The sequence below is a fragment of the Pelodiscus sinensis genome, chromosome 25, assembly GCF_049634645.1.
Source record: "Pelodiscus sinensis isolate JC-2024 chromosome 25, ASM4963464v1, whole genome shotgun sequence".
NCBI lineage: Eukaryota > Metazoa > Chordata > Testudines > Trionychidae > Pelodiscus > Pelodiscus sinensis.
The window spans coordinates 4,915,546-4,937,942 of record NC_134735.1 but is presented as its reverse complement, the minus strand read 5'-3'; the positions used below and the strand labels follow the sequence as shown (position 1 = coordinate 4,937,942).

Below are 22,397 nucleotides of genomic sequence, written 5' to 3'. Positions count from 1 at the left end.
GGCAAAGCTGCAGAGAGTTGGACCTGATATTCTGCTTGTTTTCTTATTTTCTAGCTTGAGGGGTATTTATCTTCCTTCCCTGCAGGCACATGCATTGCCCTTCCCAATGTCATTAAAGGGACTTACATGTCCAGATGTATATTGCTAAAATTTGTGTATGCAGTGGCCAGCCAATCTGTTGAACCTGATGTAGCCATTATGTCCCACATAGGTATGAATTTATGCTACAATTAGAGAGATTCAGTTGTATGTTAATTAACTGCCATGCTTCCTGGAAATTAAAAACTGTTTGTCCTTCCCCTTACAACCATAGGCACATTATCTACAATGGAGCAGGACCATGGGACATGGAAAGTCAGTGCTGGAAGGCTGCACACAGGTGGGAAGGTATTCCCGCTGGGTGGCAGGAATATTTTTTATGATGGGGATGTTGAAAGTCATTGACCAAACTGTAAATCTTGTATATAATGGAAACCTCCACATCCCTGATTCCAGTACCTATGTTTGGTGGGTACCTTTAGAGGAGAGACACTGCCAACGCGTTTAAGGTGAAGTCCTGCCTGCGCTGAAGGTGATTTGGGTTTGTGGTAATATCTCCTCCAAGAGGCTGCATAAAGTCCTGTAGCTGCTCCTGCTGCTCCCTTCCACCCACCCTTCCGGCCTGCTTATGTCCCCTCTCCTGCCCCTTTATAGCCTCCCGCCATCTCCTCCTGCTATCTTCTCTCCATCCCCCTCTCTGCTCCTCCACTGCCTCCCACCCTTTGCTCCTCTGCTGTTATCCATCCATCCCTCTGCAATCTCTGCCCGCCCTTTGCTCCTCTGCTGCTGTCCTCTCTCTCTCTCTCTCCCTCCTTCCCTCCCCTTTTGCAACCTTCTCCCACCCCACCTCTTCCATTCCCCCCATCTGTCCTTCTGCTGCTATCCTCCCTCCTCCATCCGTCCCTCTGTCTGCCCCCCGCCCGTCATTCTTCTGCTATCACCCCTCCCTCCACTCCACTCCTTCCCTCCCCTTTTGCAACCTCCCCCCACCCCAGCTCTTCCATCCCCCCATCTGTCCTTCTGCTGCTATCCTCCCTCCTCCATCCGTCCCTCTGTCTGCCCCCCGCCCTTCGTTCTTCTGCTATCACCCCTCCCTCCACTCCACTCCACTCCTTCCCTCCCCTTTTGCAACCTCCCCCCATCTGCTGCTATCCTCCCTCCTTTATCCGTCCCTCTATCTGCCCCCCCACCCTTCACTCTTCTGCTATCACCCCTCGCAGCCTGCCTCCCTCCGCTCCTTCCCTTCTCCCCCCCCCCATCTCAGTCACGTGACCGACCCATTCAACTTCTCTCTCTTTCTCTCTCCCCCCTCCCCTCCCCTGATTGGCTCGCGGCTGGCGTGACGCGCGGCGGCGGATCAATGGGGACGGGGTGGTGCAGTCCGGAGTGTAGCCCCGCCCCTCGCTCCGCCCCTCCTCCCTTTCTTCCCCCGCGCGCTCTCACCGGAAGCAGGAAGCGGCTGAGGCAGCGGCGGCCGCTGCTGGGAGACGGAGCCGGGAGCCGGGAGCCAGCCCCTGGAGCCCCCCCCCCCGCCCCCACCGGGGTCCCCGCTCCCGCCTGTGGGGCCCGCGCCCCGGCCGCTCAGGGGGGCCCGACCCCAAGTGACCGGCGCAGGGCGGGCGGGCCCGGGGGGACCCACCGGTAGGAGCCCGGGCGCGTCGCCCAGGGGGGGAGGGGCCGCGGGGTTCCCGCTCCCCGCCATGACGGGCAAGTCGGTGCGGGACGTGGACCGGTACCAGGCGGTGCTGGCCGGGCTGCTGCTGGAGGAGGAGAACAAGTTCTGCGCGGACTGCCAGGCCAAAGGTAACCCCCCCCCCCGTGGGTGTGTGTGTGTGGGGGGGGGGGGAGCTAGCAAGTGCAAATCAGGGCAAGGTGTGGGGGAGGGGGTAGGCACCTGTAGAAGACAAAGCCCCGAATATTGGGACTCGCCCAGTCAAATCAGGGCACCTCCTGAAAAGCCACCCGACTGATACTGAGCCACTGGGATGGGGCTGAGTGTGTGTGCGTGGGGGGGGGGAGGATTTTGAGGGTTTGTATTTGCAGGTTTTGGAGGTGGAGGGGGGGGGTGTTAATCAATGTTCCCTATAAGCAGTCTTCTCGTGTCGCGCCTCAGGAGAAATTCAGAGGCGGCCCAGCAGAATAGCAGAGCTAGGGCTTTCTGTTTCGTTTCTATTCGGGGTGCCCGTTGGCACGTGCCTTGGTGCACATCACATTTATTCCGCACATGGGAAAATGTCCCCCCGCGGATGGAAACGGCTTGCGGGAACGTTCGTTGCAATGGGGAAATAAAACAGCTGTGTGTGTGGCCCATGCTGGCAAAGGATGTGGCTCTCTTAGGCAGGCTTCCTTTTCTCCTTCTGGGTGACCGTAATGGGATAACATCTGATGCAGTGATCTGTGCTGCAGTCTGTCAGAAATGGCATTTGTGTGTCTGTGGCTGCTTCACATTCGGGAAGGGACCTGAATGGGCACACACTGGTTGTGCAAATGATCCCTGACTCAGTAGAGGGGGAGGACAGGGTTGAAGAGTCACTAGCATATTGTTGGCCCCGTAGAAAGAGCATCTATCTAGGGAGAGCTAAATGCGGTGATTATATAACCAGGCCAGTCAGTCAACTTTAGAACCTAGTATTCTGCAGCATGTATATTTATAAATGCTGTAGGTTGATAGATAAAGAGGAACGAACTCATTCGTATGCTGACGTACTAGTCGTTGTGAAGGCAGGGTTGTTAAACAAAACGTTCTGCATCAGAACTCGATCCAGGAGGCGTGTGGAGGAAATTCACTTTTGGAATGTGTCTAATTAGTTGTGAGTAGTTCAGAAAGGCCTTCTCTTGGTGGAGTCCCCTTCACATGGGAAAACGAAGTTTCCATGGTAGTACCACACATCTTTCTGGACCCGGGAGGTGTGATTTATCTGTGGTGGATGATACTCATTATCACCTGACATGCTTTCTGATAACACAGATGTTCAACAGAATGAGTCAAATCTAAAGTGCTAACTTTATTTGCACTCCATGCTATTTTGGAGTACACATCAGTGCTAAGTCAGGCTTCCAACTGTTACCTACCTTACTCTTAATAACGAAAGCTTTCAAGATTTTTTTGTGAAGGACACACCACTTTCATTGGATGTTTTCTACTTTTTACTCTTAAGACTGAGGGTCGAAAGACCAAAGACTGTTGAAAACTTCATAACATCTCAACATATGAGAGTTGGAGGCCTAAGGTCTTGTAGTCTAGGGCTGTTGCTCTGTATTCAAAAACTTGTATTGAGCAGATGCTAAATACCAGTTGAGTGCCAACAAAGGAGGAAAGCTGCCCAATTTGTGTAGTGCGTGGGATGGAAACTTCTCCCCAATTTACACTCAGTAAGTTTGTCCTTCATATCGGAATGCTTCCAGTTGAATTGGGAAGAGTGCTGGCACTAAAAGTTGCCTGGTTTTATTCAAACATCATACTGTTAGATAATACTCCCTGAACTTCAGCAGCCTATTCTAGAATTGCTACAGTCAAGATTCAGATAAACAGGGTTTTTGCAGCTCTGCTGTTTGTCACTTGGCAAACAAGTTGAATAGAAAATATGGCTAAAGTCTGTCTCTAAAGACTTTTTCTAACATCCTGATGGCCAAATTTCAAATACTGATATTTTTCAAACACTTAACCCTGAGTGTGACCTGGACTACTGCTGATAAAATTCCCTTTTGAAGGGAAAATTTAAAAACTGGATTACGTAACTTGGAAAATGTCCCCCAGCCAAAAAGTATCTATTGTAATAGTCTGAAAAAAGGCACTTTATATTAGAATTCTGGCATGGGATAATGCCTGAAGACGCACATAATAGCAGGATCCTGTGACTATCTTAACAGAAATGGAACTTGGATGAAGTAGCTTGGAGCTGATGGCAAAGTGACATACTTCCAGTGGCTCCAGATACTGTGTTCAGTGTCAGCATTTTTACCGTTTTCTGTCTCTCCTAACTCTTCTTTCAGGAGAAGTAAAAACTGTTCAGGGTCTGGCATCTAAAATACATTTGATTGCTTTGCTTTTGTAAAGGTGACAGCTTCTCCCCAAAAACACACACCCTCTTGTACATGCATGTATTTTCACATGGCTAACTGTTCTAAGCCCTCTGTGGTATTTTTGCTATAACAGTAATGTAAGACAATCACTTAATGGCTTTTGGAATGCTGTTTGCTTCATTAATTTCTGAAGGGATTAGAATCTCAATTCCTGGGCTTTGTTCCCACTTACACCAATCTTGAGGTAATCGCCATATATTTTTGCTTCTCTCTCCCCATTCTACAGGGGAATGCTATTTATATCGCACCAGAATGAAGCCTAATTAACAATTGTAAGGAGCACTGTGGGGGAAATGAAGAACAGAAATGTAAAATTATTATGAAAGTACTGATTTATTTTCTTTTGGGAGGTATTTTGGTGGTAGTTGGATCCATTTTTTGGGTTTCTAACATTTTAAATATTGGAACTATACCAGACTGCACAAATGGATGCTGCAGCTTGTATTGGGGGAAAAGATGACATAACTTAGGGCAGTGTGTTATATTCATTTATATATAAAAATATCAAAATTGGGGATTTTTTGACATGTAAGCTGAATATGGATTTTTGGGGGAGGAGAAGGGTGATTTTTTTTTTTTTTTAAGGCAGGAGGAGGAAAAGGACATTTTCCCCTTGCTTGATCTTGGATGTATGTATTAACTATAAAATAAAACTGGACCTCTGAAAGCTACTCTTGGATCTCATAATTGCATTTTGAGCAATGACAATAGGTACTTTCTCCTGTTAGTGAGTAAGCAAACAAGATGTTCCAGCAGAGAATACTCTTGGATACGTGTGATTTGTTTTTTAAAGTCGTTGCTTGTTTATAGATAGTTGGAATGTTACAATTCCAGAATGCACTGATGTGCAGGAAGTGAGGTTTTCTGGCCCAGCATTATTACCAAAGATGGTGAGTTACTTGTTAACATGAATAATTAGTCATGTGACAGGAAGAGGATTTTTGTAAGTGAACAAACTTAAATCAATCAAGAGTGAACCAGTTTTCTGTTACAGAAACAGCAGCTATTGTTCAGTGCAACAGAATTGTTGTCATTTGCACGAATAGTGAGAGGGTGGAGGGAAGCCTAACCGTGAGAAGTTCGTAGTTCTTCAGTCAAACACACACTTCCTTTGTGGTTGGGTATTGCTGTCAGCACTGCCAGGCAGTCTGTTAACTTCCTCAGGAGATCGGTTATCTTGTGCCACAGTTGAAACCTGCTAATGAAGAATGTGGCTCCTACAATTTCACTGAAATTGTTTGTTCATCACCTTTTGTACAGGCAAGCCCTTGCTGCACAAACTAATCTGAGATCTGGTGATTTTTTTTTTTAACTAAACTGAATTCCCTTTTGGTGGGAGTAGGCTGCCTTCATTTTAGGTAACTTACAGCTCTTGAGCAAAAATGACTTCTAATGAGCAAAGACCAGCTGGTGCATGCTAACTCCACTGTGCGGCTACTTCCCTTCTTATAACTTATTGATTGTTTTGATAGAAAGATTTACCTGGTCTTAAATACAGTAGACTATTTTGTATGCTTCTCATCAGTTGCAAATCTGAATTCTGTTCCATGAAAGCACTCAAAGCTCAAGTGTGTGAAGAATCTTGCATCATGACATGATATGATTAGCAGAACCTTCATTGAACTTGTATAATGCATTAATAAATATCTCCTAGTTGTGACCATGGTAAAAGCCTTGTTTTAGTTTCTAGCTGACACTTTCTGAACCCTCTTCAAGATTAAATAAATTATTTGATTAGTAGCCATTACCACTGACCTGCAGCAGTTGTAATTGAAAATGGCACAGTTTTGTGGAAAGTAACTTATGGAGATTCCTCTACAGTATACTTTCACATTAAACCTGTTCTTTGGGAGCATTTGTGCTCATTTACCTTGTCAGCCAGTTCAGTGCAACATACGTCATTTAGAATGTGTCCAACACTTAGAGGTTGAAATAGAGTCCAGGAAAGATGACCAAAGAGTGGGAGGGAAAATTGTTCACTAATTTGAGAGAGGAGGGGGAAATTTCCTTTTTAGCCAGGTAAACTACTGTTAAGTCCTCAGGCACATAATGCTACAGTTTAGTTTACCTGTCTCCTTGCTTTTATACTCAGCTTATTGGCTTACAATTTAGTACTGCTTAGGCTATATCGAACTTCTTTGAAAAATAGTGTTCAACTGCCACCCACGCTTCCAATTCTGAGAGATGTTTCAGATGATTTCACCAAGCTGGATTGTGAGCTGTCATGCCACAGAAGTAGGAAAGAAAGAACTGAATATCTACTGTAAAATGGCTGTTCACCCACCACTTCCTTCATTTCAGTCTTGAAGAGAACTGCTCGGGGGCGGCAGAAGGAGGGAGAATAAACAACCTCATTCTCAGTAAATACCAGTGCTTTGATCCTGTCCACATTAGTGTCACAGTTGTGCTAAGTAGGGATGTAAGCGACTAGTCGACTATCCGATAAGCAAATACTTATTGGATAGTCAACTAGTGACTCACTAGTTGCTTCCCCTCCACTTGCTGCTGCTGTCAGAGAGAGGCAGCATGGGGGGAGCAGGGTCCGGTGTTGAGGGGAGCCGGCTTAAAAGCTGTCTGAGTCCCGCCTGCTTCTGGTGGCCCTTTGCTTTTGAAATGTACAAGAGCCCTCCTGATCTACATTTAACATCCTTAGAGCTAAGAACAACTTCAGTTTCTGTAACATCGTATCCCAAAGGATAACTTCAACTCTTTAAATACAGTGTTTTGTCTTGTGGTTTCTAGCCCTGTTTTCTGCATCTTGTGGACAGGAAATGCCTCCTTTCAGAATAGTAGGTGTACTTTTGTCTGACTAAAAGCTTTTAGATTGGCAGAGAGTGATGGTACGCTTTCCTGGTGGAGAGATGAGTTTCAGACAACATTAAAAACTAACTAAAGTTGATTTATAACTTCTTCTCCCTTTGTGCTTTAACAGACACAAGTAAAATACTATATCCTATGCCAACATGGGCTGTAATATCACCACTTGTCTCTGTAGTGCTTATCGCTACAGAGATACTTAAGAGGTGGATTGCACAAAGTTTTGTTCTCATGAGAAGAATGTGTGTTGGCATGCTTCCGTGGGCAAGCACTTTAGAGCAATGTAGAGTCTCTCCAAATAATACCTGTGTAGGCCCCAATCATGGTGTTTGTGTCCTAATCAGACTCCTTCCAGTGTCCCAGAGAGCAAAGCTTTCCTTGATACTGTCAAGTATCTCGCCCTCCTTCAGGAGAGATTGAGTAGTTCCAGTAAGCCTTTGCTCTAGTCTGAAAACGAGAAAGCGCATGAATGAGGAGCACTTCAGTTGCCCACCCTAAACTCTCTGTGGGCACGCTCACATCCTTGTTCGGATCCATGGTGAGGAGTGCTGTTGTAGACAAGGCACTGTCAGTTGTACTACTCTCTGTCTCTCTCTCTCTCTCCTTGGAGAGATCAAAATGACATGTTCATAACACCAGGACCCTACTCACTCTAGTATCGTACAAAAAAATTACATCTGGGGCTGCAATAGTATTCGATCAGTGGGGCTGGTATGCAGCTGGGCTGTCCCTCCCCTTTGAGGCCATTAATACTTGGTGATATCTTGGTTGTGGAAATCCAAAAGAGCAAACTTTTATGTTGCTTAGCGTCTCTCTGTCTCTTGGTCTCTCAGATTCAAACTACTCAGGGCTACGTGGTACACAGAAACCTTTGTTCGCACACATTTTTCTTTCAAAAGAGTTGTAGGAGCCATTATTGGCATCTCTTCCGTTTCATGTTCCCCAGCCCTGGAGAACTCAAGCAGTGGACCACAAGCTTTGGCTAGTGTGGCGTGAGCATGATAGAATGTGTTTGTTAGGACAGAGCACCTTCTCAAGGAATGAACGAACATGGTCTGTTACATTTAGAGAGACTCCAAAATTGGGAATAGCTTCTTAGAAATATAATGTGTGGGCCTGGACCATCTCTGTGGTGAAAATGGGAGAGTAACAAAATGCTACATAATGTCTCCAGTTGTAGGGAAACTTCTACACTGAAAAACAGAAACCCTATAGCAGTGAGTCTCAGGGCTCACATGGACTAGAAGTGCTACATTAGCACCAATGCTGCTGTAGTGCGCCTGAAGACATTCTGTACTGATGAGAGAGCTTCCCACCTGCATAATAAATCCATCTCTGCAAGCAGCAGTGGCTATGTTGGCGGGTGAAGCACGCCTGCTGCTGTAGTGCTGTAGGTCTTCTGGGGAAATAGTTGTATTGCTATCATAATTAGAGCGTGGAGTTGTGGCATGACCTGCGAAAGCAGACCAAACACATTGACTAATGGAGATATTGAATGGCTTGCGATGTGTGGATATGAAAGCTGTTTAATCCCAGAACTCTATGTTGAGAGTACAATTAGGAAGTACAAGCGTGTGAACAATGTCTCGATCTGGGCAACAATACATACTCCATGACTTGAATCGAGTGGAAATATTTTTTCTGTGTTTTTAAACTAGCCCTAGTATTAAATGGCTTCTAACTCTCGTGTGTGGGCCCTGCAAATTACTGTTAGGTTAACCTAGGAGCTTCTATGCATTTCTAACTCTCTGAAGTTTAACGCTGAATTTTCACAACATGTGGATACTGTATTTGACTCTTTTCCCTTTCCCAAACTCTTCCCCTCTACTCTTCCAGTCCCCGTCTTTCCCACAGGCTCCTTGGATCCAGTATCGTTGATGGCAGAACTGCAGGTTCCTCCACAGTGGAGTACCCCAGCGATGACCATTATGCAACTTCTGCTGCATCCACTCATCAGTTTAAGGTTGCCCCGTACTCCTCCTTTGGTTTGTCTGAATATCCCTCCCCTGTGTGTTACAGGAGCTCTCCCGTGAGTTCCATTTTGAAGTCCGACCCTCTTGTATAACTCATTGCCAATTAGATTCAATTTTTTTTACCTGTGCAGTATTTCTTGACTAACATAACCTAGATATAAATACATAGCTAGGTCAGGGTTTCTGTGTTCTCAGTATTTCCTCCTCCAGAATTATAATACAGAAGGTTTTTTCCTTGGGGGTTTTTAAAGCACATACAGTGCTGATTAAATGTGCTGTACAGAGCCAGAATGTTAAAGGTGTCAGTTAAAAGCTGCACTAGACTTCCAAAGCCTGTCTTGAAAGATTGTGTGTCTTTCTGTTCTTGGTATTTGATGTTAACTCCTGGAATTTAATGGACATACTTAGCTTCTGATGTTCTTCGGCGTAAATTAATGGGGTATTTTTTTCTAAGCCTCACTAATGTAGCATTGACTGCTTGCTAATATTTCAAATAGCTTCACGTTTGTATTTAAGCCTTGCTTTGCAGTGTTAGCAATGCAAATATTGTGCTAGCCACAAGAACCAGGGAAAGAAACCAACCCTGTACTCACAAGCTGAGAAGTGTATGAAAAGCAAATTTTAAAATATCTAAATTCTAAATCTATCCAGTAGTGTGGACTAATGAACTTCACAATATTTTCTCGGTTGTGGCACTTTCCATACTGCCACATTTTACTTATTAATGGTGCATCTAAAATCCAACCCTGGGTTCCTGTATTGCCAAACAAGTTGTCAGTCCTTCCCCTAAAATGCTGAATCTAGAGCAGATGCAAGGCAGGAAAACAATAGGGATCTGCACTGCAGGGTATCTTGATCCTAATCAGAATGATTTAAAGAAGGAGTAGTCCAAAGAGCTTGTGAAGGAAAGGAATGGAATCTGTTCAGTAGCAGTGGGCAGCATGTGATTGAGCTAGGAAGATGAAGAAAAGACAGTGGAGTGGGTGTGGTATGGAGTACAAAGGAGAGGGCTTCAAGTACAAACAGAAAGGGAAGCAGGTTTTCCTTGTGTCTTTCTCACTCTGCCAAATGACTGTTGATGTGAAACTTGTGGGGGGTTTTATTGACTAATGGAATTTCCTGGCTAAGCCACTGCCTAAAAGTTCTTGTTTCACCTGTGCTATAATCACAGTTGAGCTTCCTCTTTCAGTAAGGGCAATGGGCATGGTGTTAGTCTTTGAACTGCCCTGCCTAACAGCTGCTTGTGGTGAAGAGAGAACTAAGATCTAGGGTTACAAATAGGAAGAACACTGGTAAATTTAGAACTGCAGAGTTCGTGGTGGCCCACTGAGCATCATCTTTTGCATCAAAATGTATTCTAAGTATAATCGTGGGTTTAGGAGCAGCAATAGAATACGTGAACACACTTTCCTCTTACAGCTCACTCTGTAGAAAAAAGGTTCTTGAAATCACGTTTCAACAGCAGTTACTGCTCCAGCAGTTGCCTCTAGAAGGAGACTTGTTGGCAGCATTGGTGGAGACAGAATTATAGCAAGAAGTCTGCCTTGCTTTTGCATTTGAGTAGGCAGCAGCAAGAAAGATGTTGGAGTGGTTGCCATTGCAGTTGCCAGGGTATGGAAAGATCAGCATTGGGGAAGGGGAGGGACCCTTTTGGAAGTAGCTGTGTATTGTTGAGAGGAGTGTTAGAGAGAGTAGCAGCATTCAGGAATGAGGTCTGGAAAGCTGGGAGCCTGGGACACCTCTTTACTGCATACAGATGCATTAATTTTGTAAACCTAGGAAAAGAAAGAAACATGATCTAATGTACTGATTACAGGATATCAAGACAAGCGATGGACAAACAAGAACAGTGTGTGGCCCTTCATCTCGGTAGGCCGCAGCCGCCCACAGTCCCCTGGCACTCCACCTGAGGCCTACAGGCCCCTGTCTCTCCCCCTTCCCCCAACACATGCTTGATTTGCACCATTCCAGCTCAGAGAGAAAGAGGGTGGAGTGGGGATGGAGCACTAATCAGGTGATTTGTGGTGCTCCTAAAGCAATGGGAGGGAGGGGAAGGAGTAGGAATTGTGGGGCTCCAGTGTGCAAGAGGCATGTGGGTCCATGGGCCTTCAGGTGGGGTCCGTGGGCTGCAAGTGGCTCACCTCTGATCTAGACAGAATTATCCTGCCGTCTTTAATTTTAGCTCTGTCTTTAACTTTGGGCAAATAACCGTGACTGTTTCCATCTGTAAAATAGGGAGGGATTGGTGTTGATGGCTGAAGTCCTCTTCATACAACATATAAATACAGTACAAATGTTGTGATGCTCAGTTTTGCAAAAATGATTGAGTGCCCAGTTTTTGTAAAGAATACACAGATCTGCTTGATTTCATGAAACTTGCACTATAGTTTAAGTAAAAAGAGTGGTTGGTTACTGTCATAACAGTTAAATTACTTGATATCAAACACCTGCATAAAACCACATCTTTGCTCTTTAAAGATAGTTCATCTTAGTAGAAGTAGATGAACACTAAATAGAGAACAAATCTAACCCCTTAACTCAACTCTAGTTTGAAATGAAAGACTGATAAGAAATAGTGATTCTCATGTTACATCTCTTGAAATTTAGGACAGAAAGTTTCTGAAATGAAACTGATCCTTGGAGCATGCTCTAATATCTTTCTCCTCTCCCTCTGATTAGTGACAGTCCTATATTTATAGATGAAACTGGTAGGCAACCCCTGTTAAGTTTGCTCAGTGCTCCCCATTATAACACCCTGTTTCCAGTTGCTGAAAACTTGTGCCACACAAACAGTCTGGGCTGAAATTTTCCATACCAGATGTCTAAGGCTGACTCTCTTTTTTGTGGGGGTAGGGTGAGTTTAGCTAGGATACTTCAGCTGTTTCCAAGAAGAAGATTAGGAAAATACACTTTACCCTTTTTTTTTTTTTTTTTTAACTTTTGTTGAAACTCAAGCAAATCTGTGGTTTGGAGCAAGGATATGAAACTTGACAGATCCCTGGTGTCAGTGCCTTTTCGTTGTCACTTGAAAACTTCACACAGCTGATTAGAAGTTTGCTAGAATTTGGCAGGTGGATTCTCTGATTCTGTTGGTCCTGAGCAGCACCAATACACAGACTAAATTGCTCATGCACAGAATAACTAAGAAGTGCTGCAGAGATTAAACTGGACTTGGCCTGCAGTTGCCCTTTCCAGCAGCGGGGCATCAGAACTGAACAGGGAGAGCCTCTCCTCTGCTCTCAGTGGCACGCCTGCTAGGCCTGGGAGAGGAAGAAATCCAACTTGGATGCAGAGGGGAATCAGAGGAGATGTAGAATAAGAGGATTTACAGATGCTCCGATGAGAGGAGCACAGAATGTGAACAATGGGAAGGAACAGAAAGAAATTGTCAAACAGCTTCAGTGCCCTAAAATCTTAGTTCAGGCAGTTTGGGTGTGTTGTCTTCAGTGCTGGAGTGACTCAGATAAAAGGTCAGAGGTAGTAGCCGTGTTAGTTTGTAACTGAAAAATCGTAAACAACTAATTTTCCTGCAGCACCTTAGAGACCAACACAGAATGTAGATTGTATAATGAGCTTTCATGGGCACAACCATCAGGGGTCCAGATAAAAGGGTGAGTAATCTTATTGATCAAATGAGTATAGGAAGCCTACATAAAGGGAAGAAACTACATTCCTAGTATCGTAACAATCTTTACCATGAAATGTCTGAATTGCAGCAGCCCCTACTTGTTTCCATACGCTGGCCACAGCAAGGGAAAAAACCTGTCTGGCTCAGTTATAGCAACTACCTCCAAGCCCACAGGTGACTGCTACAGGTGTGTGGGGACCACTACACACCTGATTGTGAGTTGTTAAAAATCTTTCTAGAGAGGGGTACTTCTGAGTGCTTCAGTCCCTGTGTAGCAATATAGGCTAAACCTCTCTAGTCTGGCACCATTGGGACCTGACTGGTGCCGAATCAGAATTTACCAAACTGTGGGAGGTCAGTATTGTATCTCGGCATTACCAGCACTTCCAGGGCTGATGGGGCTCTTAGAAGACATTTAAGGGTAAATTAGAGCTAAATAATAGCACACAACACTGAGAGCCAGGACTGATGGCTGTAAACAAACGAATGGGATTATCAGAAATTTAGCCATACCCATGGTAAGTGGACATCTGTCTAACTAAAATCATACTGGACCACAGATGCTGCCAGACTAGAGGCTCAACCTGTACTAGATGACCAATAGCTTCACTAGATAACAATATTCAATGCCAAATACACAAATAGTTGGGAAGCGACAGCTTTTGCCACTTGACAAGTAAATGAAGCAGGATTTTGTGATGTATCAGTGCACCTTAATATAACTTCTCCCCAATTTAGTCACTTCTTTTGGTCTAAGTCTCTTTTTATAAACCATATCATTGGCTCTATCTGCTTGAGACCTTCAGATCAGCAAAATCTGATTCAGTATTGGACATGATCACGTGCATGTGTCCTGAGGGGAGAGATTCCTGGCTGTATTAGCAATTGTTTTCAGAAACTAGACTTACTACTTGGCAGCTTCACCTTCCAGATGAGATTAAAATTAGTAAACACTAAGCAAGACCCACATCTGGAACAGATCCTTGTTTTCACATACACCTATCCCGTTTCACACCTCGTGAACATATGTAATAAAGAATAAAGTCAGTAAAGCAGAGTTCTTGTAACATTTCTAATTGATCCTGCAAAAATTGTAGCCCTGTGCACTGAGATCTCTGTGATCGAACGTCATCAATATTTCTCATGTTACCAGGGAAAGTTTCAGCCAACTGTCCTGTTTATGCCAATGTATCTTAACACCATGGAACTTCTGTGGGGGTTTTTCCTTTTCTGAAAGGGATGCTGAAGAAGTGCCCAGGTTGTATGTAGTAGGTGGGAGAGAAAACGACTGATTTACCTTGCTATCAGCAGTTGTTCAATAGTTGTCTTCACACATCTAGGGGGAGGGATAGCTCAGTGGTTTGAGCATTGGCCTACTAAACCCAGGGTTGTGAGTTCAATCCTTGTGGAGGCCATTTAAGGATTTGGGACAAAAATTTGTCAGGGATGGTACTTGGTCCTGCTGTGAAGGCAGGAGACTGGACTTGATGACCTTTCAAGGTCACTTCCAGTTCTAGGAGATTAGGCAATCTCCATTAATTTTAATTTTTAATCTTGTCCCTTATGTTCACAATGTGTGAAACAGGACAGGTTATGTGAGGTGGGACTGGCTTAGTGTTTACGCAGCCTGGGGAACAAGTCCTTCTAAAGCCAAATCTCTGGAATCTAATCACTCCTTGACACAGTGCAGTAAGGTGCACCTGGGTGGGGATTAGTGCACGCTATGGTGCTGCGTATTCTAACTGACCCATGTAGATCCTGCTGACGCATGCTAAAAATTGTGCAGATGAGTCCTGAATCTCACTTGCCCAGCTCTCCCCATTAGACCACCTGGACACTAGATTGAACCATTTAAAATCTGATTTAAATGATTGGGTTTCTTAAATCTCCTTTTGCATTTTGAACTTCGTTTTCCTAGCGAGGTTCATTCTCCTGGGTATAACTCTCAAACTGTGTTGACTTGCAACTTGATTAGGTATTTTTACCTAACCAGGAAAATACATGCATCTGTGCGCTTAAGGAATCTCATAATTTAACATACATTTATTCTGATGCTTAACTTCTACAGTTATTGAAGTATGGTGAATGACTTACTCCAGGTGAGATTTACAACCTAGATTTACAAAGGAAATGCTGAGCTGATTTCTAGGTGCTTAGAAAGTCCCTGGTAGAGCCCTGTGGGAAGCTGGTGGCATTGCTCCAAAGTGTCATTTACCTGGAACAACTTTGGATGATTGAGTAAAATCTCATTCAGGCTTGTATCATCCTGCTAATGGTCAGCACATGCCCTGTCCCTGTAGGTAAATTTTGTGGCAATGGTGCAATTTTGGGGGAGACCCTTTAAAGATGGCTTTTGAAGGAAGCGTGCTCCTTCGAATGGCTTCTTGAAGCCAAGCTTCTAGAGGTATTAGCCAACTTTTCCATGTTCAGTCACTAAAGTATCCCTGGCTCACTCCATTGAAAACTGATTCTGCTTTAACTTCCTCCTTACCCAAGAGAAGATGGGAGCTGAGATTCTGCTTTGTGGTATTCATAGTATCAGATACCTGGATTTTATTCCCTCAGTTTATAATGGGTCACAATATCCTTCAAACCAACTGTCCATAGATTTTGGGGGCAGAAGGGGGAGGACAATTTTTAATTAATGTTGGGTTATTCCTAGATTCTAACGGGATTGCATTAAGTATATAGTTCAGTCATCTACAGATTTAATCTCTAGTCTGGCACTCTCTGGTCTGACAGCCTCCGTGGTCTGATGTGATTTTAGTTAGCTGCATGTCCACTTCTGAGCCATGTCCCATAAAGTTTGTTTACAGCCTAGTCCTGGCTCTTGGTGTTCATGTGCTGTGATTAGCCCTGATTTACCCCAAATGTCTTCTCAGAGCCCATTAAGAGGTGGAAGTGTTGGTAATGCTGCTATTGACCTCCCGTGGTTTGGCACCAGTCAGGTTCTGAGGATGCCAGACTTGAGAGGTAGGACCTTTATGGGAGGCTGGTGAGTTTGCCGTGACTGTCCTTGTAGAACAGTGGCAAATTTCTTGAAATTGGGCAGATATAAGCACTGTGCTGTGTCCCAGATTGATGCAAAATGACGGACTGCATGTGTGGCATGAGGAATCCAAGAGGAAACTGCAGTCTGTAACCTCATGTCTTGCGGAACGTGACTCTTACATGAAGAGTGAATTCCAGTAAGTCCTCTTAAGCAATATCCCTTTCCAGAAGAGAAATTGTAAATCAGTGAAAAGTATTTGGGACTCTTTTTTAAAAAAAAATAGTTTTCGAATTCATCAGTTGGCTGACTGGACACCGGCAAGGGGGAATTGTTCTCCGTTCCAGTTAAATGGAAACTTTCCAGCTGGCTACCAGGGATGTCTTACTGGGATCTGTCGTGCTGCCTCCACAACTTCCCACATCGTCTTCCCCCACACATACTGTTGAGGGAGATGCTTGCAGGATGTTTCAGTCCAACACGTGGTAGCATTGGTATGGATCATGCAGTCCTCACCACGTTTTTCCCTCTTACAGCTGGGCTTTTGCTGGAGTAATTGCAGGCAGGGAGCCTGCACATTGAACAATTGTTTGCACAGAGATTATTTCATTAGGAATTGAATAGCTAAGCTCTCTCCTTCCTGTCCAATGAAAGCATCTATTTTACCTCATCCTCCCTCCCGCCTCTTCCCTCTTCTGCAGCCAATTTCTGCTTATTCATAAATGCCATCAGGGTTTTTACAGAGGAAGTTTGCATAAGCAGCTTGAGACAAAATACTGTGTGCTGAATAAAGGAGGGCAAAGAGTGAAGCCCCCTGGGATTTTAAAAATGAAAGTTCCCTTTGCACGACAATCTCCATGTATAGCAAATGATTCAAAACCAGTAAAATCTGTGTGAAATGTAACTGGCGGGAAGCTTTTAAAGAGGCTTTTTTTAAAAAGAGCCTTCTAGAAAAGTACTATGAAGTGAAAAAAAATTGCTCTAAGGTAATGCCTCACTGCTTTCTTACGTGTGTAGAAGAGTGTTGGGATTACAGATGCTTTTAAAAAAGCGGCGTGACTTACTTTACAGAGCGATCTGTATTTTGATGAAAGTGGGATATTGTGTAGCTAATAAGACTGGTAAAGGAATATGGAGAACATGGAGTCTTTAATACTCTAGATAAGTCTTCAAATCCATGCTACTAGAAGTAGCTCTTTATCCTGTGGGAAACTGGGTCAGTGTATTGGTCCACATCCCCCTTCCCACCTAGGACTAATTGGAATCTGTGATGTCCTCTTCTGAGCATCCCAAGGACTGAATGAGCTATAGAGATACCTACCAGGCAGGTGTTCATTCCTAGAGGGGGCTTTCTCTGCTAGCCATCCCTGGGTCAAGAATGAGGCATTCTGGTCTTCCCAACTGTCAAGGGAGGTGATATAGCCAGGGATAATAGTCTACGGACAAGCTTCCTTTACCTATCTCGCTCCATTTTGATCTGGTTCCCTTTCCCTATTAGCATAATGCTGAATTACCAATTTTCCCTTAATTCCTTGTTCACCTCCAACAATTAGCAGCCCCCATTTAGGGGAGGCCAGGAACTCTCACCATACTGCCCTACTCCACACAGGTTTATCAGGAAAACTGGTCAGCATCCGAGTGCACTATGCATAGCTCTAACAGGTGCTAGGTCCGTTGCATCTATGAACACTATATTTATTCAAAATACTAAATAAAATTGATCATGGCATCAGGCTTCCTTGCGTAATCCTAGAAGAGTGCAGCCAGCTTCCAACTTTATGCATAGAAGAGCAAGTGCTCATTGAGATCTTAAAAGTTTTACAGCCATCTGCCAGCCTTCTGGGAACAGTGTTTACAGTATAGTGTTGATATCTCAATTTTCTGTCTGGATTATTCATGTGAATAACTTTTTCCATGTTCTTCAACTATTTGGCAAGTCAAATGTTTTTCTTACTAAATTGGTTTTTAAAGGGCTTTCGCAACAAATATGCTAGGCCAAATTCTGCCTGCCTTATCTTCTGTAATTCGGGGGCGGGGGGGCGGGAATAGGATTGCACAGTAGGGATGTAAAATCCCATTAAATGGTTAACCAGTTAATCAGTTAAAGGCAGGGAGGTGGGGGGCCGCTCCAGCCCAGCCAGGCTGGAGTGCTCCTCTTTCCCCACCCCCTAATATCGCTGGGCTGGAGCAGCACCCCCTTTGCAGGAGGGAGTGCCCCGGCCCGCAGTGGACAGAGACTGTTCTGGTTAACTGGTTGAGGCTGGAACCAGTAAGCATCACCCATTAAGGGTAATGCTTACTGATGAACCATTCACATCTCTTACACAGATGTAAATAGAATAAAATGGGTTCTCTTGCTTAATGCTCCAGCTTCTTAATAGTCGGGAGCTTTTGGATGGATTAAAGACACGGGAGAGGCCTACCAGTACTCTTTAGCAATTCTTGTGGCTAGACTGACAAATGCTTCTAGGACTGGGGTATTGCATTCTCTCCCCCTCAGAAAAGTTGTTTGTCTAAGAAGAAGCAAAGCACTATCCCAGAATGTTGTGTGTCTTAATTTTGTTGTTCGTTACATGTCAATTCCTATGCCTCTTGCATTTAGTTCCCAACTGAAATTGCAGGTCACCAGTCTAATTTTACTGTGTAGTATAGCTTTAACTTTCTGCATACTCTAGTTTCCTAAAACTAAATTTTTGTAGGACCTTTCTCTAGTATTCTTTGAACCAGCTTTTAAGGGTCTAATCAAGTTGCATGAGCAAGCACTCTTGAAACTGACTACAATGTAAACAATATTCTCTTGCGTCATTTTCTCAGAACTGGAGGTTTCATGTGAACAACTTCCTCTTTTTTTTTTTTTTTTTTTTTTTTTTTTTTTTTTGATCCCATGATTACAAAAACCCGCACTAGAAATTTTCATGGGGAAATAAGTCTTGTTTGCATTTACATTAGTGGGATAATCTTTGCCCCCAAATGCTTGCAGAGCTAAGCATGTCAGAGAAATCCAAATAAAAATCCTTTATTAGCCCGAAAGGCTCAAATAGTGACACTTGTTGTTAACGGTTGTGGAGGGCAATACTTCGTCATGAATATTCTTTACTCGCTTTTGTTGTACAGCTGGACTTTGACCAACATTTCATATAGGTAGACTGTCCAGCACAGGATTAACTTTGTCTTGTTTCTACCACAAGGGCTCTCCCAAGCAATATATCATGTGCTTCCTTCAGTGTTCCTTACTACCTAAGAAGGAAGGGTACTGATTGACATTAATATCAGTTGGCACTTTACAGTGTTCCGTGTGGCTCCTGCTTCAGTTGTGCAAGTCTAAGGTGTGTTCTCCCGATCCCTAATGCTTTATTTATATAGTTGTTTCCATTGTACTGAGCCTTGCTTGTATCTACCCATCCTACCTCCCTCCACAGATGGTTTCTCCTGTACGCTGGAGCCATTCAGTTTGCAGCAGTGTTGTCTTCAAGTCATCATTGTCCAAGTCGAGTCTCAAGTCACTATAGTCGAAGTCCCAAGTCGAGTCTCAAGTCTTAATTTAAAAAATATCAAGTCACTTTTGTACAAGCCATCAATGTTGGCATTTTCGGACAATTTTTTTTCACCAAGTCGATTTAACAAAATTAGCAAGTCTCAAGCTGACTCTCAAGTCACAAACAACGAACCCGAGTCGAGTCTCAAGTCGATTCACCTAGGCGACTTAAGTCGGACTCGAGTTCAAGTCGTGGGACTCGAGTCAACTCAGGTCTGCAGCATCCCTCTTTCTGCCTAAGGGCAGCAAAATCCTCTTCCTTCTCTCTGAAGAGTTCACAAATGACAACAAGACCATGTTAAAGTAGCCCAAGACTGTGCTACTGCTTTATGCTATAAAGAGCAACGGTTGAGGTGTTTACTCTGCATTTACATGCTTTACAATCTACATAGGGCTGGAGTTAAAATACAGTGGATGTTTGATAAAAGATGTAGGCATCTTTGTGTGTTTGGGATGTCTGTATTAGGGATGTAAAAGAGTAGTTGAATAGGCTGGCTCTTGCCACATTTAAAAGGCAGAGGCGCAGTGGTCCAGCCCACTGAAGCAGACCTGGCACGAGCTGGGTTCCAGACCTACCTCCGCTGTTGCTCTGTAGTTTAAGTGCCTGCATACCCGTCTCCTCCTACATTTAAACTGCAGAGCCACAGTGGCCCCTTATGGACTAATCATGTACTCGATACAAATTGCATCAAGTTCACAATTAGTTATTTACTCGATACTTAACATCCTTAGTCTGTATATGCTTAACTCTGTCACAACAGTATTGTACTATCAGTTTCCTAACATTAAATTTGAATCAGTGTTTGCCTTAGTTCTAAAAAGTAGAATACCAAGGATGTTTTTTCTAGTAACCTTTTTACTTTTTCAAACTGCGTTTTTCCCCCTCTTGGAACACCTGACATTTCATTTGCTTCTTGATCTGATCTCATTTAATTGTCAGTTTGTCTGCTCTTCTCATCAAAAGTAGGGAAGCAAGTCTGTTATCTCAAAGGACAGCATCTGTTGGGCTCAAGCAAAAATGTTGGCAACTAAACAGGATTTTTATAGCTTACATATTACACTTGAAACATCCATTAGCAGAAAATGCCCTTTTTTTAATGAAAGTATAAAATTTGATCTTGTTCAGTTCTGTATGTGCTACTTCTGGATTTTCCCTGAGCTTGGAACTCCAGAATATGGTGACAGATGGCTGTCATTTTAATACCCTCTCCATGTTATTTCTGATCCTAAATGAAACACAGAAATGATGAGCTAGGGATATAGATCACTGCAGAAGCCTCTGCCAATGAGAGAACTCTGTTCTCATCTAGTATCGTACAGTAGAACCTCCCAGATATGGACGCCATGTGAAACGAAGCTCTCAGTCGAGCAGCAGTGAATGGAGGGGGAGGACTAATAAACACTACAAACCAGCAAATACTGTAACTGTCTCTTGGCTTTAACCCTGGAGCTTAGGGCTTCAGCTGTTGGGGAAGGAGGAGAAGTTGGAATTGCAGCCATTTGGGGACCAGGATCATTGTGGCTTTTGGCTCTAAGGAGCACAGGGGCTCAAGGCTTCAGCCCCGCAACTGTTCCTCTCCTCGGCGATAGGCTTTAGGTATGAGAGTAGCGCCAGTTTCAGACCCAGCTTTTTTCCTGCACCTAAATCCTTGATTCCCAGGTGTGCACCTCCCACACTAACCAGTCAACAGGATTTTACATTGTTTAACTGGTTAACCTATTAAACAGGGGCTGGTGTGGGGTGGGTGGGAGAATGGGAGGGCTGCTTCAGGCGGCTGGAGCGCTCCTCCTCCTCCCTCCCCCCCCTTAGGTTTCCTTTCTGTACATGTGGTTGTCACCATGGGGTAAATTCCTCCATGTTATGTTTGCTGCTTGGCTGACCACAGTCTGTGGGCATGGAGGAGGCCAGAGACTAGGGAAATGCTGCTAAGCCTGAAGGCTGATTCTACCAAACAATGGTGAGAACTTCCATCTTCTGAAATTTTTTTTTTTTTCTCCATGAGTTCCCCTTCCTCTGACAGTCTTCCTCCGGAATCTCAGCTGAATCCTGCTTTCTAACCAGATGTAAGGGAGTTAATTGCCCCGTCCCTCGCCAGATGTCTTGCTGGAATCGAGTGCCTCATCTAAAAGGGTACGCTGCAGTTATCTACATGAAACGAGTTAGTGAATAAAACTGTTCTTCAGGGCAGGAACTCTGCCTGCCCCTTCCTAGAAAAAGGCTACCACAGTTTGCACACACCCGTAACAATTCTGCATTCCCTCAAGTATTTAAAGGGCACTAGCAATTACTGGGGTGCCAGACATTGTCTAAACTTAAGTTTTGCTGCTTATCTAGCTTTCAGCTAAAACCGCAAACCACCTATCCCGGAGTTCAGTTATGCCCTCTCTAAAAGGTGTTTCACTTTGTCAAACTGGAATAAACAGTCAGTGGTTTATACTTTTAAAAAATCACTCCTCTTCCAGAGAGTCAAGCCAATGAAACACTGAGTATATGCCAAGCCTGTGTTTCTTTTTATCGCAGGGGTGAGGAATCAGAAGTCAAATGCTTTATAGTTGTCCAGTGAATGGCTTATTGATCTATTTCTATATGATCCATTTCATTCCCACCAGAAACTGCTTCTGAGAACTCACCTGGTTTTGGAATTCAGATTCAGGAGGAGAGTGTCTTAATTCTCAACAGCTGTCACTTGTTAGGTGCTAATTAAAGATAGGAACCTATAACCCTGTAAACAGTGAACAGATAAGACTGGTTATGTGTCATATTGGGGCAGTTGTTCAGCAGTTACGTGTTCACACAACTAGCTGCATTTTAACATCCCTAGTGCTGATCTGGTCTCCTCTTAATGGACGTTACCTTTCATTATATCTAACGCAGCTCTGTATGGCTAGGGCAGGTAGAGTTTTTTTGCAAACTTTTCTTTAATGAGCAAGTAGACTACTCTATTGTGCTGTATCCATCATTTTGATATGGGCAGTCCAATCAACTTTGTGATTGGTAATCCTAAATGTAGCATTCTGTAGGTTTGCTGGTCCCAGGTTATTAGAGAGGAAATGTCTTTTATTGGCTCTGCTTCTGTTGGCAAAAGACGCTTTCGAGCTATGTAGAGCTCTTCAGACCTGAAGTTTGTCTTTCACCAACAAAAGTTGGCCTAGTAAAAGGTAAGTTCTAAAGTTAGTCTGTTTTTAAATATGGACTGTCTCTCCATTCTGAGGCCTGATCTTTCAAGCTCTTATGCACTCTATTGAAGTGGGGGGAGGAGGCCGCATTGAACTTGATCCAAGGCTTAGCAGTGATTGTGTGCCCAGATTTGTTAACTTTCCCTCAGTTTGAAG

At 44.0% G+C, this 22,397-nt stretch overlaps 1 protein-coding gene across 1 annotated transcript in view; it reads left to right on the top strand.

Annotated features, from left to right (window-relative positions):
• Window positions 1–1,531: 1,531 nt before the first annotated feature.
• SMAP2 (small ArfGAP2) overlaps window positions 1,532–22,397 on the top strand; it is a 40,387-nt gene continuing 19,521 nt past the window's right edge. Inside the window, exon 1 of the mRNA XM_075908903.1 lies at window positions 1,532–1,842. Within this exon, the coding sequence (XP_075765018.1) occupies window positions 1,740–1,842 (103 nt within the window). The 5' untranslated portion in view covers window positions 1,532–1,739. The remainder of the gene's footprint in view (window positions 1,843–22,397) is intronic.